The 20,436-nt window shown below is 39.4% G+C and overlaps 1 protein-coding gene across 1 annotated transcript in view; it reads left to right on the top strand.

Moving 5' to 3' along the window:
• Nucleotides 1-12,333: 12,333 nt before the first annotated feature.
• Nucleotides 12,334-20,436, top strand: part of Hmgcll1 (3-hydroxymethyl-3-methylglutaryl-CoA lyase like 1) — a 121,279-nt gene continuing 113,176 nt past the window's right edge. The window contains exon 1 of the mRNA XM_021172660.2: nt 12,334-12,575. Coding sequence (XP_021028319.1) covers nt 12,468-12,575 — 108 coding nt within the window. The 5' untranslated portion in view covers nt 12,334-12,467. The remainder of the gene's footprint in view (nt 12,576-20,436) is intronic.

The raw sequence follows: 20,436 nt of genomic DNA on the forward strand, positions 1-20,436 counted from the left end.
GAGTTTTGTATATAACAATTTATTTTTTTATGCACAACATGCCATTTTAATATATTTTTCATTTAAATGGTAATATTTAATTTAAAATTTGTGCATGTTGATAAGTTAGCAACTGGTTTTAATTATAGGATATATATATATATATATGTGTATATATGTATATATAAAGTTTTCTTCATTGATTTTCAATGTCTATGTAGTAAATACAATTGGCACAGATGTTTTAAATATAAAATATTTAAGTAGGCAAGTAACAGTTTAACACAAAATTGAATCTTTAAGGATATAAACTTCATGAACTAATTTGAAAGTAACTTTTGGTATCTTACATGAAAGAAAATGTTTTTTTAAAGTGTGTGTATAGTCGAAATGCATAAAACATAGCTTGAAAATATTTTAAAGTGATAAATCATTAAATTTCCAGACTTTTCCTGCTTTTCTTGATTTATCAGAACCGTTTTGAATTATATGAGAGTTTTGCAAACTTAACAATTTCAACCCAAAACTTGAAATCTTCATGTTTTAATACTATTGCTGTATAAAAACTAAAGCAAAAAGAAAGGTTTTGAACTTACAGCCATACACAATGTCATTGTAACAAATACTTGGGAAAAAAATTCCAAAAACTCATAAAGGAAATGTTTATCTTGGCTTACAGTTTTAGACATTTTCTGCCCAAGGCTGGCTTTCTCCATTGCTTTAGGACCAAGAGTAGACAGAACATCTTCATAGCAAGAGTAGATTACTCATCTCAGTTGTGTCTGTGGAGGAGGAGCAGGAGAGATGAGGAAGAAGGGAGGAGAGGAGAGGCATTGAGGAAAGGAGAAAGAAAACACAACATGACAGGATATACTAACCCTTCAAAGGCCTGCAGCCCTCTGTGACCTACTTTCTCAGTGTAGTTCTTATCTCCTATTAGTCAATTCAGGTGAATTTATCAATGTGTGATCCACTGATAAAGTGCTCACGATCCAGGCCCACCTCTACTTACTGCTTTAGTGAAGGTCAAGACTTTACGTCTGTATTTTCATAACAGTTCATTCTGTTTATAGATTTTGTGGATTGATATTTTAAAAAGGGCTTAAAGAGGACAAATATTACTTGCTCCACAATGCCTGGTACCTCTGCTGGAAAGACAATAAGGGTCTTGCAAAGACTATGTCCTTGCAAAGTATGGGGGCTGGGAAGTCTACTTGAAAGATGAAATCTACTTTCAGTTTGACATCTGGGCCGAGGCTGTTGACTTGAGTGTTTACACGTGGCTTCATTCTACGGTGCGAATTCCTCCAAGTATGTTAAGTGGATTCTCAAAGGGCTTGTCCCAAGGGAGCTCTCTGTGCATGAATAATAGAAGTGAGTCAGCCAAAGAATGGGTGATTATTTTTAAGTAGTGTTGGAAGTCACTATGCTTCAGCGACATGGGACTCTGTATAGTAGAAATGAAGCCATGAAGATTAGCCCTGAGTTAAAAGCTCTGGAACACAGGAAGAGGCACCACTGATGGTAGGAGAACCAAAATGGTCAAACTTTATTATTATTATTGTATGTGTACACATGTTTATATGTGTAAGTTCATGTCTGTGTGGAGGTAACCATGAATATTAAGATGACAGGCTAGCCGTTGGTTTTGTTTTCCAGGTACTCTTCACCTTTTGGAGGGGCTAGGGTCTCTAGCAGGCTGGAGTTTACCAGGTAGGTGAGGCTGGCTTGCCAGAAAACACCAGATTTCTGCTTGTTTCTCTGTCTTCTCATGGCTGTGATTGCAAGTATGTGCCACCGTGCTTAGCTTTGAAATGAGTGGTGGGCATTGAACTCAGGTCTGTATGCTTGTACAGTAAACGCTTGACCAGCTGAGCTGGCTCCTGACTATACATGTTTGCCAAAATTTTAAAACCACTGAAACATTTTGCAACACATTACTGTTTTCTCTGTTGTTTAAATTTTATTTTACTTCTCTCTCTCTCTCTCTCTCTCTCTCTCTCTCTGTGTGTGTGTGTGTGTGTGTGTGTGTGTGTGTATACAGGTGCCCATAGAAATCAGAGGTATCTGATTCCCCCTAGATTGAAGTTACAGGTATTGTACCCACCTGATGAAAATGCTAGTACCTGAATTTAGATCTTATTTGAGACCAGCACACTCCCTTAACCACTGGGCTGTCTCTTTAGCCCCAGATTTTTCCTTTTCTTTTCTTTCTTCTTCTTCTTCTTCTTTTTTTTTTTTGGATAAAATGAGAAATGTCTAATATGGCATTTGTTATAAACATATCCTACGTCAACACTCCAAAATTCTATAATTTACATCTTTGTGCACAGATTAACCACAGGCCTCTCTCTCTCTCTCTGTGTAGCAGTGTCTACAAATTACTTCTACCCAATGGCTTATAGATCTCTTTTCTGATGACTGCACTGTATCACACAGAGTACTGGCTTAGCCTACAGGAGCCAGAATCTCTCATGTGTTCAGTGAAGAGAGAAACCAACCTAAAGAAGCCCATATAGCAAGGAGTTTTGAGTGCCACAAAGCAAGGGATTATAGGTGCCACAGAGCAAGGCATTCTGGGTTCTTATTGGAGTGGCGGGGAACATTTCACCCCTGCAGTCAGATCCTGCTAGCTTTCTGTTACTATACATCAAAACCAGACCTCTCTCTCAGGCTGACTGGAAGCTCCATAGAGAGCCCTACCTAGGCTGGCCCTGAACTTGTGATCCTCTAACCTCAGTCACCGGAGTGAGAATGGCAGTATGAATAATTTTAAAGTGTGGCCTTTTACTTCACAAGTTTTACTTTTTAAACAAATTTCCAAGCAGAACTCATTAAGCATATTGTGTATCAGTAGTTGTTAATAATTCAATGTGGGTTGTGCATGTGTGGTGTGTGTGTGTGTGTGTGCACATGTGTGTGTATGAACACTAATATTCTATCCAGGACATACTTTGTTGGAGGTTTCACATGAAAAGTCATGAGGGTATAAACTTTGCCATTAAATTTGATTTCATTCTCATTTATAAGACAGCCACAGACAAAAAAAAAAGGTTATTAAAACACCCTTTCCCAAATCCCAAACACTCCAAATCCCAAATCATATAAGTTCATATTTAAATCTTTTACATCACTTTAAATTCATTTAGTTAAAGTAGTAAAGATAAATATTAATCATTTCTTTTTGCAAACCTCTTTGAGCAAGAGATTATCATATTACAGAGGAAGCCTTAGCAGGAGTATTCAGGACCATGTCAGTCTGACACTGATCTAGAGTCTCTGAAATCAGATTAAAGTTCGAAAGTGAGGAGTGGGCATGGCATTGTTAGGCTGAAGCTTGCTATTTATTTATTTATTTATTTATTTATTTTTGTTTTGTTGTTGTTTTTGACATCAGTTCATTGTAAATTGTAGATAAGTAATATATTTCCTAGTATGCACAGTTTGGTTTCACTACCATTTTATCACAGCGATCAGTGGAATCTCCCACAGGTACAGATGCGCCTCTGTCTCCTCCATTAAGAAGTAATCCTCCTGCACCAGAACCACCAAGGAACTACCTTTCAGAAAGGAATAGGAGGAATAATTATACCTGTAAGGAATCATGTGCCTTCCTTTCCCCAAATCTTTGCCCTTAGTGTAGTCTCTAAGATGAGGATTTATTTATTTATTTTTTTATGTGTTGGGGGGTGGGGTCTACCCAGGTTTCTGAGTCCTGAGAAACACTAGGCTTCCCTTTGTTTTTCTTCTCTTCTGTTTCTTAAGAGCACTGGCCAGAGCCTAATTACTCTTTCTCTAGAACTCCGGAGCTTCCTTACACTGAAGCACCTCTCTTGCTTTTTGCCATCAGCTGCCTGTCAGCCCTAAGTGGCTTATCTCCATGCCGAATACAAACAGTGCTGTCTCTTCTAGGTCTTCAGCTCAGGTCTGTAAATCTGTAATAACACACTTCTCTCTAAATCCCATTCTCTACATCTTTTGAGTTTCATTCTTGTGCTCTAGAAAAAGAGAACCTGAAAGCCACTGGTTGCTTGTAACGTCAGTAGCCATCAAGTTCCCAGGACTCTAGCTCACTGAGACATACTCCATCGTTCTCAGATACCTCAATATTCCTTATTAGCATTTCAGTGGTAATTAGAAGACTATTTCCATGAACTTGTTCACATGAATGGGTTATTTGTGTGTCCCATCCAGTTCTCATCCAGTTGTTTATGTTTGTCACAGACTCTTTAACTTTTAAGATAACTTTTAACTCTTTAACTCTGTAACTTTGTCACAGACTCTTTAAGTTTTATTTAGTTTATACTTCGGTGCTTTACCAAAAATGCTTTGTTTGTATCAATACAGCAAAAATTTAATAATTTTAATGCCAATGTTGAATTTTAAAACAAATTCATAGAAGCATTCTCAATAACATCAGATCTTTTCACCTGGTGCAATAAAAGCTTAACAGACTTCCTTTGATTCCTAGAATACCATTGAAAACAACTTTTATTATAAGCCACTAGTCCACTGAAAACCGGCGAGGACCAAGTAACAAACATGAATATGTTATAAGGACTCATAGAGCAGACTAATTAACTCTTCTGTGCAAATGACAGCCGCAACAATAAGCCTCGTAGAATGTGACTAGGTAGGATTAATTTAAAATAGATTTTTACCTGGGTCAGGCTTAACAGATGGGTTCTGGTACATATGCCAGGTCTGTACCTTCATGTGTTCAAGCACTGTCTTCCTAACAGCTGATACTTTAGTAAGAGCTTTGTATCTTCTGATTTTGTTGCAAAATAAAAAGTAGTAACAGGGGAAAAATAAAGTTAATAGAAACTGTATATTTGCAGTATGGCATGGGAAACACACACACACACACTCCATGCATCTCAAGTGCTGACTGCTCTCTGCCCTGTGTGGCAGGACTGCCCAGCCATTATCATGTTGTTTATGTATACATAATTTAAAATATTTCCTTGACTCAGCTTCAGAGAAGTCACAGGAAAATCAGGAGCCAAACGAGCTAGTAGAACAAAGAACTGTCAGAGTAATGGGCTTGGTTTATCCTCCACCATCAGCACCCAAGATCAGAGAGAGTTAGGACTCCCTCGCTGCTTGTCTCAAAACACATTTCATCTTGTCAGCTGGCATTCTGCTCGCTGACTTTGAAAGGGAGATAGTGGAGATGTTGCATCTGGAAGAGATCAAGCAAAGAAGAGGCTTGCCAGGGTCATCTTGCAGATGTAATCATGTGCTAAACTGAGAACTCCATTCTCAGAACAAATGCCTCACACACTGCAGGAAGAGAGAGACTCAACAGAAGGCAGAAAGCGCCAGGGTGAGGATCTATTTACCCTCTTTGTTTTATTCAGTTATTAAATAAATCTCTTTGCTGAAATTGACACGTTTGGCAAATTCTAAGCAGGACAAGGAAGGTATCAACTGAGACTGGACCAGGTGAATTGGGATGTGTCATCTCAATGGCACAGGCTGTCAACAGCCAGGGACAGAGGCAAAGTTCCACACTGTCACCCTCAGAAGCCGAGAAGCCCCTAATCTTTTAAGGACTCACCTCAGTTGCCTTAGATGCAAGAAGAGACCATGATGGGGAGGTGTGGTGAAGCAGGGTTTGAGTTTATTAAAAATCGAAAGGTACTAAGGGAAAAAAATAAATCCCATCAAAGAGAATAGATATAGGCTTTTCAGAGAATAGTAACAGTTTATTAAAATAATTTTTATTCTTTTTATTTACTATAGTTTTTTAGTTTTGTGTGTGAATATATATATATATAATATGGGTATTTATAGAGTTCTCTCTCTCTCTCTCCCTCATTCTTTCTCCCTCCTCTCTCCCTCTTTTTATGAATTATGAGGGGACACTATGCATTTGTATGTCTGTGTAGTCTGCCTCCCTCTCTCTCTCCCTCTCTCTCCTTCTTTCTCTCTGTGAATTATGAGAGGACATATGCATATGTATGTCTGTGTAGTCTGCCTTCTTCTATCGTTTCCCACTTTATTTACTGAGGCAGGGTCTGTCACTGAACTTGGAGCTAGTCTGTTTTGGCCAGGCTAGCTTGCCAGCTTGCTCTGAGGATCTTCCTCTGCCCCCAGAGTGTTGGGATATAGGCAGTTGCCTTGCCTATCTTGCTTTTAATTAAGTTTTAGGTATCCGAACTCTGGTTCTCACCCTCATACTGTGGATGCTTTACCTAAAGAGCCATCTCACCAGCCTTATTTTTAATACAGGTTTTATGTGCCTTAGCATGATCCCTACAAAGCATTGTGGCTCCCAAATGGTCTCTCAGAGGGGTTGCTAGAAAGCTTTTCTCAACCTGTTTCTCTTTCTGTTTGGTAGATGAAATTATGATGTGGCTTGGGGTGTGGTCTCAGATGGGATCATAATTTGATAAGGTAAAACTCAGAGCCACCAAGGTCGTATGATCTCTGGACAAATCCTTTTACTATACTGGATAGTTCTGGTAGGTAAATCAGGTATTAAGATTCTTGGTAAACTGCATGTTTAGAGCTGAGAAAGGAGAAGGGCTATAAGCAAATGTTAACTATGCTGGGATTATGATAATTCTTGTAGCTGGCAAGAGGCTTTATCCAGACTTCCAGGTAAAGGATTTCTTCCTTCCCATGTCTCTATCGCTTCCCATTTTCCATTCTGGTTTAAGGCCATCTTTCCATTCTGACTCAAGGCAATGCAAAACAGTACGGGGATGGGGAGAGGTCTGGAGATGCAGTTTTGTGGTTAAAGCACACTTGCTGCTCTCTCAGAGGAGCAGAGTTGAGTGGCCTGCATTCACATGGCCAGTTCCAAGCAACTATGCTCCTTCCTCTGGGCTCTGTGGGCTCTAGGTTCATAGATACACAGTGCACCTATGCCCAGACAGGCAATCACTCGGGCTCTGTGGGCTCTAGGTACATATATACACAGTGCACCTATGCCCAGACAGGCAATCACTCGGGCTCTGTGGGCTCTAGGTTCATAGATACACAGTGCACCTATGCCCAGACAGGCAATCACTCAAATATACACATGAACACACACACACACACACATTTTTTTTGTGTGTGACAGGATTTCTCTGTGTAGTCTTTGCTGTCCTGGACCTCACTCTGTAGACCAGGCTGGCCCTGAACTCACAGAGATCCACCTGCCTCTTACCCCCTAGTGCTGGGATTAAAGGTGTGTGCCACCACTGCCTGGCTTAAATAAATCTTTTGAAAAATAAAATCATGGGGTGGGTACTTTTGAATTAATGACAGAAGAAGGAGGCAGGTAAGTTAAGTGCATGGATGATATTTTAGAATTACTGGTTTTGAGATTATTTTAAACATTAAATAATTTATTCATAAACTGTTATAGTCTGTGCTGTCAAAGTTTTCATAGATGGTATAGTTTAAGTAGATAAATACCCTTTCTTTCCTACTGTGTGTGAGAGACTTTTGTTTTGTTTTGTTTTTTTGTTTTGGTTTTTTGAGACAGGGTTTCTCTGTGTAGCCCTGGCTGTCCTGGAACTCACTCTGTAGACCAGGCTGGCCTCAAACTCAGAAATCTGCCTGCCTCTGCCTCCCAAGTGCTGGGATTAAAGCCGTGTGCCACCACCGCCCAGAGAAAGACATGTTCTAATTAATCCACCTATCAAATAATAAGGGAGATGGCATCTGGTAGTAATTCCTCTGCTCTATTACAAGGGCAGTCTACATACGCTGCAAGCAGCAAAACTTTGGTGCCAAAACACTGGGTCTATAGACAACTGAATCATTAGGTGGACCTATCAGTTACATCATGACTGAGTCTATAGACAGCTGAGTCACTGGATAGATGGGTCACTTTGGTCATGGGAAATCTATACAACAGTTGAATCTTTGGCTAGCTCTACCGCATTGGTCAAGACTGAGTCTGTAGACAGCTACATCACTAGAGAGATGGGTTGCTTTGGTTCTGACTAGGTCTGTAGACAGCTGAGTCATTAGATACGTTAATCACTTGGTCACTTTTGGTTGGTTTTTGTAACTCTCATTCTCCACATACAAAGTGGCTGTATTAAGGAAGCCAAATGTGAGGTGGCTCCTCCTAAGATTACATGAATTAGCACATGGAAAGTTTTATGCTAATGCATAGTATATGGAAATCATCGGATAATTATAAGTTACGTAGAGATTACTATAATTGTTACTTTTCTCCTCTACTTCCTTAGAATCTTGAAAGTAAATAAAATATTCTGTGCATTTCAAATAATAGGAGTTGTATGATTAGATTTAAAAACTCAGAGGGGAAACTGGGTAGGGGGATAACATTTGAAATGTAAATAAATAAAATAACCAATAAAAAAAGAAAAAAAAACCCTCTGTACTTAGGTAGCATTTTTTTTATAACATTCTGTCGTCAGCCTGGAACTACTTAAAACAAGATTTTTAGATCAGAATGGGGGAAAAATCACATTTTTCTAAAGGTATAGCAATCCAAACAGGGTCAAAACCTTTGTTGATGCTATTTGGGTATTTTTATTATGTGTAGAAATATGAAGACTCCATATGTAGCTAAGATAGACAGGTGGGAAAAGAAGCTGAATTTTTGCTGGATAGTCATGTTGACTGAGTGCTGGGTACTGCATCCAGGGTCTTGCATCTGCTAAGAGAACAAACACCATCACTGGCTACACCTGTATCCCCTGGTGCTATTTGTAAAGAGATTTAAGCAAACCTTTTACGTGTTGGGGGATGGAGTAAATCCTGAATATCAGAAACAATATAAATGATTCCTTCTGAACGATTGATAATAAAAATAATGAAACCATATCAGTATTCTCCATAACAATTACAGAGTAAGGAGATGCACGGCCGCCTTCACTAATAGAATGTACATTTGTCGAAAGTTATCCCAGGATTCTATTTCCACCTGAGATTTAAATCTCTGCCTAGGCACTTTGGTTTCTGATGCAATTTAAACAACTTGTGGAGTGGGGAGGGAGTCAGCTACCTTATATTAAGAGATGTGGCATTTGTAATAAGTGTCTTGTAATGTTTAAATGTTTGAGATAATTTTAGGTAATGTCTCAATGTCTTGAATTCTACCTATCTTTTGTGAAATTTCCTTGACTCCCTTCTCTCATTAAGCCCTCCATCTAACCAGCACCCAATCCAATCTGCCAAGAAGTTATGCTTCAAAGATCATATATTTGGGCGAGTGTGATTCCAGCAAGGCAGCATCACCACCACAAGACAATGTCTGACATCCAACTGCTGAAGTTGAATTCTATCCTCCTTAATAACCAGTTTGTGCTGCCAGTGGACTACATTCTCTGTGCTCAGGTTATTTAATCTGTACAATGAATTCTGTAACATTCACAGAAATTCCTTAGACTTGTATGTGGTCCAAGATAAATATGCTCAGCAAATGTCATCAGCAGCAGCAGCCACATCAGCAGCTCACGTTCTCTATTGGAGTAGTGACTTTTGTGTATCAGTTGATATTAGTGGAAACAGCCAACGATTCTGGAAAGATGTTCCAATGATGAAGAACTCTGGCTGCAGGGCCAGGTTCTGTTGCTACCCCTCATATAGTGGCTACCTCTCATCTCTAATACCAGTCCCAGAAGAACTTACACCTGCTTTTGGCTTCTGCAGGCACTGCATACCTGACACTCCAAAGTGGTCATACAAGCAAAACACCTGTGGATATAAAAGAAAAAAAATCATGTACAGGATAGTCTGTACAACAAAGAATTGCAAAACTCAAAATTTCAGTGTGGTCGTGGTTGCAAATCACAAACTGACCTATTCTGTTATTGCAGATATAGTCAGTAGTAAGTGCTCGAGACCACATGTGATCTAACATTCAATTTTAAACCTTTCCCATTGAATTGCAGTGTTATCTTTCAAGTCTGAATGGCAGGAACATAGGAAATAAAGGCCTGCAATGTCTCCTACATGTTTGAAATAGCTTGGCAGATTGGATTGGGTGCTGGTTAGATGGAGGGCTTAATGAGAGAAGGGAGTCAAGGAAATTTCACAAAAGATAGGTAGAATTCAAGACATTGAGACATTACCTAAAATCAATAAAAATCATGGAAGAAAACAGTAAATCTGATTCCTTTTAATTTTCTGTAGGTGTGCATATCTTTTATGTTTAAATTATTGGAACACTGAAACAAAAATAGCTTAGTTATGTAAGATAGAAAGAAAATAGAGTTCAGGTTTGAAATACAGCATTAAACATCTATATGATTGCTCAGCGATGTTATGTCTACTGGCTCGTGGAGCCCATTTCATTCTTGGTGGTATGACACAGGCTCGCTCTTTGTAGACACAGCTGGCCTGGAATTAGCTATCTAGCCTAGACTGGCCTTAAACTTAGTCATTTTTCTACGGTAGCTTCCTAAGCAATATGATTATAGTTATGCTCCAGGACACTAGGTTTGGAATCCAAGTTTCTTTATTTTTATTATTATTTTTAACTTTAAATCTATTTTGTGTTTTCTTAAAAGACAAAATAAAATGAAGAACCTGTGTGTATGTGCATGTCAGTAGGAGTTCCCCAGATGCTAGAAGAGTCAGATCCCCCTGGGGCTAGATGTTATAGGTGGCTGTGAGCCACCTACATGGATGCCAAAGAACTGTGTACACGTGTAACCACAGAGCATTCTCTGCAGAGTGGGGACTCCCAAGTTGACCTATCCAATGAGGAGAGAAAACTGCACCATGTGCCTCATAGCTCAGTGTTACCTCCATCCTTTTAGGCTTGTATACAGAAAATAAGATTATTCATTGCTCAACTCTAAAAGGATTGTACATATTACACTCCAACCCCCAGGGCTCAGGGAAGAGAGAACATTAAGACTGTAAGAACCCCAGGCAGAGGAGAACATCAAGGAAATAGTGTTTTCCGGGTACAACAGGGTAGTTGCATAAACAAACTCATAGCAACTGTTAACAGCATGCACAAGACCAGCACAAACACCAGCCAGACAAAAGCCCGGGGTAGAGCGGGGAAAGTGGGTATGAAATCCCACTGAATAGGTAGCTGTTGGCACGGGATAGCTGCTTAGAAAGGGAGAGTCAGTCGCGCACACACCAGGGCAGTTCCCTTTCCCATAAATAGCTGGGCAACACAAACTGGACTTGATGGGGGAAAAATGTAACAGGATATCTTAAACTTGGATAAAAGGGATGAAGAAGGTGGTTGGGAGAATTTGGGGTACAGGGAGTGAATGTGTTCAAAAGATCTTGTATGAAATATATTCTTTATCCAATCTGGATGGTGAATCCCTTCAAAATCTGTTCCTATTATGTCTCAGAAGTTAGTCGTTGTATACGCCATCATTTGTGCAAGCTTGTGCACCTGGATGCATTTGATTCCTACTAGCTGTGGAAACAGTAGAGCCAGCTAGCTCTCCCTGCACAAGACTGTTCCTGACAATTGTGTACTATCAGCTGAAAGCTATGGACTCCACACTGAAGAGCATTAGAGTGTTGCAATCTAAGCGTGCTTATGAAGTAGGCCGAATGAAGCAGGGCTTATCTGATTCCAAGGCTACCATATAAATCTAATAATTTATATTTATAATATATAAACTTATATATAAATCAAACATACTTATATAGAAACTAAATATACATTTATATTATAAGTATTTTATAAACATATACATTAAAATTTAATTTATAATTACTTCTAACTTCTGACAGGTTGTTTTTGTTTGAATGAAAGAAAAGCCTTTATGAATTTAGTTATTGCCCAATTTCTTTCTTTCTTCCTTTTTTTTTTTTTTTTAATTTATTTAAAGAAACAGTTCTTCATACCCTGGGGGATAGTAAAGGAATTTGTGGTGTTGCCGAAGCAGATAGTTAAGTTCTAGGCCTAACTCCCATGTGACAGTGGAAGGAGACAACCACTAAAACCAATACATGAAAGACAGCGAAAAAGAATTCAGCATTTCAACATTTATCTTGCACCATCGGCTTACTGACAACTCTTGGTTTGCTTGTTTACCTCTGATATACCCCCCTCCCTCGCCCTTAATTTACGGTTTGTGTTTTTTAATACCACAAAGCGCCTCGGCAATTTTAAATAGAGTTTTGACATAAACTCAAACCGATTCACAGTGCCAACCCTACAGGCTTGGTGGCTGGGAAGGAGAGAATGTCTGTAGAGAGCCCAGTGCTTCTTCCTCTCAGAGGCCTGGGTCCTGCCCAGAGCTCTGACTCAGGCGAGCACCTGCAGACAATCAGCCTTGAGAGCACCATATTCTACGGAGAGAGGGGGGGGGAAGTGCCACCCTGCCTCAATTAACTGACCCCATCCAGGATCTGGTTCTCAGCGCGGGACTCAGGTGCCCGCTGCACCCCTGCCTGGGCGTTGCCCAGGAACCGCGCCGCCGCAGTGCAGCTCGGACCCCGGGCACCCGCGGGACGCGCTCCCGGCTCTCACCCGGCTCTCGGCTCGGGCCGTGGGATCCAGCACCGCCCACCGCACCTAGGCTGCTGCTATGGGGAATCTACCATCTGCTGCGAAGCACTGCCTCAACTACCAGCAGCTTCTCCGCGAGCATCTCTGGAGCGGAGACTCAGTGGCAGGGGCGCTGGATGCGGCGCAGGTACCACCTCGGGCCTAGGGCGTCCCTACCCCCATCCACCTCCCCGTTATCCCCTTTGTCTGTGTCACCTCTGTAAGCCAAGGTCCTGCCTGAGGCCGTCAGTGTGTGGGTCTGTGGCTGAAAAGCCTCTCATCTTCTCTGCTGTGAACAGCAGGCACATCCTTGCTGGCCTAGCAGTTTCCCTACCCCAGGCCTTTTGCAGGTCGCTAACTGGAGTGATCATGTCTGTGTGTGTTCTTGGAAGGGCGGTGCTTTTGTTCTCACTTTCTTCCTTGTAATGTGTAACAGACTACAAACATATCACCTTGTGTGGTAGAAAGAGGATGAAGCTAGGGCACACTAGGAAGGCATACGACGACGATTAAAATCACATGGTATGTCAGAGCACTGACTATCCCTACAGTGTTTTTGCTTAATGAAATTAAACAAGCTTGAATAAAACCATTACAGACTAAAATTACTCCTGCATTTTCCTGAGAGCTTTATAAAGACAACTCATTTTTTATGTATTTATGATTCTATGTATTATCAACAAACGTGCCAGTTAAGTGAGCATAAGGCATATAAAGAAATTTCCTTTTCACATAAAACATAACAGGAAACAGCAGTAATGGTCGTTACCTAAATGTTGAAACCTGTTATGAGTCAAGGGCTTTGTGAGGCCTTAGGTATCATTAGCCTTTTTAATTCTAGGCACCTGTTCCCTTTGTGAACAGTGTAGTTCTTGTTATTTTTGTATTTTAGTGGGCTGGCCTAGCTTTGTTATGTGATGTTACACCAACAGTTCTGACAGGAGTTGTTCATATCCTTATGGTGTGGCCTCAGTTCAGTGTTCCAACATGTGAAATTGAAGCCTTCGATCTACAAGTAGGACTTAGCATTCGTGGGTGGTTTTATAAATAGTTTGCTCGCCATTAATTAGAGTATGATACTGGAACTATTTGCAAGAGCCAAGTCCTAGAATGGGCTTTCTGCCTATCAACAGATGGCTGGATACAATACAGAAAATATGGCATAATTACCCAATGGTTTATTATTCAGAGAGATGATCAAAATCAAGTCATTTGTAGGTAGATGCCTGGAAATAAGCCAGAGCCCAAACAACTAGTATTGCCTGTTTTCTGTTGCCCAAGGAAGGGACATAAATACCGAGAGGAGAAAGTTCGGGGGTCGGGGGGGGGGTGGAGAGGGTGGAGTTAGGAGACATGGAAAGCATCAGGAGGAAGGAGCAGATGAGTGGGGGAAATGAGACTATGAATATGATCACAGCCCACAATATGTACACGTGCAAGGGCCACAGTGAAGCCGCTATTTCCACAAGTAATACTAATAAGGCTCAGAAGGATTGACCAGGACCCTCTGGTCAGACCTGATGGTGACAACAGGGAAGTGGCGAGCCATGCTTTATCTTCTTCCATGTCCTCACGGTGGCTGATTTCCATGGAGTCTGGTTTGAACTTCCTGGAATGTTCTCAACATTCCTTAGTGGTCAGTTTGTCTTACGCAACCAAGAATCCCTAACATTTACTTTTCGGGATGAAGTCATGTGACTTTATTGCTTGGGTGATCCGTAGAGTGGTGTGCATGCTCCAGTGTTCTGATTTGTATGGGGAAAATGAGAGTTTCTAAGATTACTGCTGAGGCTATGTAAGGACACGGCTTTCAGACTCTTATGTGCTTTTCTGGAAGACACTCTAAGTTATCTTAACACCCGCCAACTCTTCTGACTGTGACACTTCCATTTGTCACTCAGTTATGTCTTACAAAGCACATACTTGGTCCAGGTCTCTTTTTCCTGTGTCCTTGCTGAGCTCAGTGGCTTCTGTCTGTCTGGATCATTATGCATGTCTGTCCTATGGCTTATCTCTTCTCACCCTCCTGGCTATTGTTTGTATCCCAGTTCTTGGTTTTATATTCTCTTCTCTCTTATGAGCTTTTGTCTGCACTTGGATATCTTAACAGAAATCCATGTTCTTTCTCTCTCTCTCTCTCTCTCTCTCTCTGCTGGCTAGTTTTCTGTGGAAAATCATCCCTGGTCTGCACAGAGAAGTCCTCCCACATACTTAATTTTAATACATTCTGGAAGTCATGTAAGGGGAGGAACACTCAATGTACAAAATGTGTCCCCTAGATGGGCCTGATATGTCGTTTATGATTGATGTGGAGTGGTTCAGCTTACTGTAGGCAGAGCTATCCCTGAACAGAAGATAGGTGGTTCTAGGTGCTACAAGGAAGTAGTCTGAGCAAACCATGAAAGTCAAGCCAGGAGGCAGCCATCTTCATTATCTCTGCATTCGTTCCTGCCTTGGTCTCTACCCTGACTTCCTTCAGTAATGAACTATGATATGGAAGTATAAGGTATAAGTCCTATCCTCCTCGAGCTGAGCTGATTTTGGTCATGGCGTTTTATCATGACAATCAAAACCCTTAGTAATACACTTCCCACATGTGGGCTCTCTCCAAGATTTCCCATTGCAATCTCTTCACAACTCACCCCACAAGCTCCAAACAGAGGGCTCCATTCCGTTACTTTCAAAGCATTATCGGGTCCTGGAATTTCATTCTTTAAATCCTTTCAAGTGTATCTCTTTCCCAAGTTCATCAGCACTGCCCTTTTAAATTAGCTTTATGTGACCTCTGAATGAGGCGACTGTGCCTTTCTCTTGTTAATTTCTGTTTTCCCTCTTCAGCCGTCTGTATACACAGTTGAGAGGTTCTGTATTTCAAGTAAAATCATCCATTAACCCCGTTTCACAACCATCTGTGAATTCCATTATTTCTAGAAATAGATAAACAGAACTATGAACCCCCAGTAGTCCTTCATTCATCTCATTTTACACTATTCACTTTTATTCTTGCCCTTTTTTCCCCCACAGAGGCCCTCTTTGAGGTCTCTACAAACCATGTTCCCTCTGATTTTCTCATCCATCTTAGAGGATATTTCTCCATTAATTAGCTTTTATTCCATCTTCAGTGTTCAATTTGAATGTCACTTTCTCACCAACTCCTTCTGAGATTACCGTACAGTGAACTATTGAGCTATTGTATGTAACATGGATTATCTATTTATTTGATGATTATTTGGCATATAACTCTCAGTCATATGTTAACCCCAACAAGACCAGGAAACAACCCATCAGTGGATTTACCTCACATAACAAAAATGCCTGATTAGTTCTGATGTTTTGTATGTACTTGCTAAACAAATAAATGACTGCTCACCTTTGCAGAGAACAAGCCAAGCATCACATAGTTGGAAAACAGTCTTAAAACAGCGATTAGCACATTATAGTATATAATACATAGTTTCTGAGAATGAGTACCTTAGTACTCGCATCTGCTGGTGGCTGTTACTGTTTGGGAATCATCTTTGTATTACATGGTCCCAGGCAGGGTTTGCTGGTCAAGGAAACATGCAAATGAAATTTGAATGCTGTAAATAAACCACAGGGAACTTTACCACTTATTTGTTGTAGAGTTTGGTAGATAAGATGACATAAAGGGCCAGGAGATGTGTTAGGAGTTAATGTGGTTGCAGTTGGGATTGATAGAAACTTCTTTACATGAAAGGATGCCATTCTAAATAATAACAGGCTAGAAAACAAGTTCTGTTTTTCCTTTCTCTATATCACAGCATCCTATACATCTTACTGAATGACTTTATGCTTAGACTAGCCTGTCTCCTTTGTGAAGTTTCACTGTATGCATGAAATATAAAATATCTTGATGAGCTAGAAGGAGTCTCTTAAATCAATTAATCAGACTAGTGACATTTAGTGCTAACCTAACTCTGATGTTAAACTCTATATATGCTATTTCTGCTTAAACTTCGTGAAAGGGTAATGCAAGCTTTACATTTTATTGGTGACTATGTAGCTTTAGAATGCTTCCTAAGGAACTTGAGAGGACCGGAGATGAATTTTTAGAAAAAGAAACAACCCCACTGCTTTCTGTTTATTTTGTATGTTACTTGTTAACTTGTTCCCTTTCCTTCCTTTTTTTTTTGTTTTGTATTTTTAATTTCCCCACTGAGTTAACATGTCAGTTATATTCTGTTTGTATTATGTTCCCAGTTGTTAACATGTCAATATCTAACCTTGACTTGCTAAAATATAAATATGATTGGTGTTATAACTTATTAAAAGTGAAGCTGCAACACTTAACTCTACTGCTGTCCTTTGTCTTTTGGTACTTGTGGTTGTATGCGTTTTTCTCCACATGGGATAGTTATAAAATATGTTTACTCACGGTCAATGCATATTTATGTATATTTGCTCCCTTTCCCTCATCCACCACTGATTTATCCATTTCCAGTCTTGTAGTGGAGACTACTTTCCTTCCACCAGGAAGTCTATGCACTTCAGTCTCCTCTTCATTGAAAATCTACTGCTCTGAAGGCTCGTAAGATGGCTTAGTGGGCAAAGGCAAGCAAGCCCTGATGATTTCAGTTCAGTCCTGGGACCCACCTGGTGGAAGGAGAGAATCAATTTCCTTTTACCTCTACACACACACACACACACACACACACACACACACACGGAGTCCACAGACACTAAATAAATGAACAAATAAATACATATGTATATATAAATGAACAAATAAATATAATTTTAAGAAAACTTAAAGAGAGAGCAATAGTCTGGTGGCTCAGGTACTAGGACGGCTGAGAAGGATGCAACTTAGTGAGACAATGGGAAACACAGTGAAATAATAATCTCACAAAGTGTTAAAGAAGGGTTGAGAATGCAAAATGATTAGAGTGATAGTCTAGCATGCACACGTCTCCATTTGCTTGTTTTTTAAATAGATCAGGTGATGATTGCTTCTTTCAGCGCGCGCGCGCGCGTGTGTGTGTGTGTGTGTGTGTGTATGTTAATGCAATAGCTACATGTGAATATTAATATAAACACATCACACTAATAATTTAAGTAAATAAATAGTAAATAAATAATTTAAATACTTAACAGTGCTGCAAAATGTGGATTTCTCAGCAGTTACAAGGGAAAGCACTTAACACACAATATTAGCCATTTGTCTTTTTTCTTGTCCAATAGTAAAGTATCTTTCACACTCTTTTTGACTGTCAGTCACATCCACTGAGACTATTTCTATTTGTCTAGTTAGTGGTGTATAGCAATTCTGTATTTTTATGCTTTCCTTTCCATGTTTAGTATGTATTTTCCTTCTTATACTCTTTTGCCCGATTCCTTCTTCAACTTTGTCTAATTTATGTCAGTCTAATTTGTTGTATTCTATAATTTTAGGTTTCACAATTCATATGGGTGCCTATATGTGTATGCATATATAGTGTGAATGTGTATGTTTAAAGTATTCGAGTGTGTGTATACCCATGCTCGTGTGTGTGCAAGTGTTTGGAGACTAAAGGAGAACATCGAATGTTGTTCTTAGTCTTTCTCTACCTTACACATTGAGGCAGGATCTCCTACTTAAACCTAAAGCGTACCAATTTCTGCTAGTTTTGCTAGTTAGCTTGCTTTAGATGTCCTCTGTCTCTGCCTCCTGAGCATAAGGATCACAAGTGAGCCTCCTTTGACACTTAGCATTTATGTTGGTGCTGAGAATCTGACTCTAGTCTTTATGCTTGGGCAGTATGATGGTTAGCTTCAATTATCACCTTGCCATAGCTTAGAATTACCAGGGAAGAGAGTCTTAATGAGGGACTTCTTACATTGGGTTGGCCTGTATGCAAGTGGGCTATTGTCTTAAATAAATAATTGATATGAAAGACCCAGCTTGCTGTGGGCAGCACCATTCTTAGAAAGGATATCCTGGATCGCACAAGTGGAGAAATGCATCCAAGCACAAGGAAGCAAGTAGCCCGAATGCATTTGCTTACCTCTGCAGTTGACTGTGGATGTGCTATGGATTTGCCACAGTGGATTCGCTGCTATGATGAACTATTACCTGGAGCTGTAAGCTGAAATTGACCGTTTTCTCCTCTTAAATGACATTTTTTTTCAGTATATTTTATCAGTGGAACATGAATGTGACTGGGAGGTGTAAGCCCCTAACCAATGAATTATCTCCTTAGTCTCCATTTCATAAATCTTTAAAGGGAACTAAGATGGCTTTACACTATCTGGATCAACAGGTTGTAGTCGAAAAGGTCTGCAGGTCTCTTCTTGGTTTCCTCTGAAGCCAAGGTTTGGTATCTATCTATCTATCTATCTATCTATCTATCTATCTATCTATCTACATCTTGATGGTTGCTTTTCTCTGGAAAAATATAATAAACAGCCCCCTGTGTTTCGATAAGCGATAAATAGTTCTTCCCTTTCTCATGTAAAGAAATATGATGATCTTTAGACAGCTACTTAAAGGGGGAAAAAAAATCCCCCGGAAAGCGGCAGTATGTTAACTGTAGCTTTTAGAATTTCAGATTAAAATCTCTCTTTGCAATTTTTAAAGCTAGGTTTTGGGTTTGTCCATTATCTTACTGTGAATATTTATATTGCAGATACTTATGGGTAGCTCTGAGTTCCATATTGATAATCTCAATATGCATATATGTACTCAATTTGTTTATTTGCCCTCTTGGTATGGCTACCATATTTCAGACTGTACATTAGGCTCAGTAAGAAAAAATTACAGACATAGTTGAGTCTGTATATTGTTACTTCTTTTCTAAAGGGATTGGTCTTTTAGGCCTTAAGCTAATCAGGTTCTTCGTTGACACGATGCTTGGTTTACTCTGTTGGTCTACTTTTGCCCTTTATCTTCACGCATACTTCACGCCTTTTGTAGCCTTTTACACGCTGGCAACTACTACAACTATTACTAGTCTCATCTCTTCATTGAGCCCTGATCTCAAAGTTCTGGTTATATATGGTGTTTTGATAAAATCTATACACTAAAATTGTTAAATGCATATATAAAAATAAACATGTCAAACATTTATATTTTCTTTATGATGAAAACCTTTTAAATAATTTTTTCTAGTTTTGTAAAATAGACATTTTGTTGTTATTTATATTCATCCTAACGTGCAACCCCACCCCAGAATTTCAAATTATACAACCAATGTATTGCTCATTGATCAACTTTTAAAATATATTTCTACTTTGAAATTTCCACTCGATATATTCTAGTTCTGTCTCTGTCTGTCTGTCTTTGTGTGTCTATCTATCTGTCTCTCTCATCACACTACTGGTTGCTTCTTTTTGATATATGTGTATGATTATAACTCTTTTCACATATATGTGCTATGCTAGCAGATGTTTCTACTTTTATATTCTGTGTTTGTCTGTTATTTTGGTATAAATATCTCTTAAAACCCAGTTCTTTGACTACTCAGTATCTTTAGGTGAATTTAGTTTTGATAGTGTTTAAATGGACTGTTAGAGAGACTATTTCCAGCCATATGTATCATCTTCACCACTCCAAAATTCTTTAAGGGCGTTTGTGTACTTTACTATTTTATATTTAAATAAATGTTGTTGTTTGGGGACAAAAGATGTATCTCCAATAAAGAATTTGCTTACTTTACAAGTTGCTTCATCTTTTTAATGCTGACAGATTGAACTATCATCTCCTAGGAAAAATGGATTATGGTTTTCACTTAAAAAAACTTGAGCATTTCAAATGAGTACTATATTGTTTCTAGCCTTCCTTCTTCGCTGAAAACTCCTGTATTTCCAAAACCCTCTAAACTTTATGACATCTTCCTCTTTAATTAGTGCTGCATATATATCTGTGTATATACATCTATGTAAATAAAACCGACTGAGCACATTTAATGTTGCTCCTGTGTATATGTGTTTATAGCTGACCAGTTAGGATAGGATAACCTATCAGGTGTCTTGAGGCTTTGATGTTCCTCATTCATATTGCCATGGCATAT

The sequence above is a fragment of the Mus caroli genome, chromosome 9, assembly GCF_900094665.2.
Source record: "Mus caroli chromosome 9, CAROLI_EIJ_v1.1, whole genome shotgun sequence".
NCBI lineage: Eukaryota > Metazoa > Chordata > Mammalia > Rodentia > Muridae > Mus > Mus caroli.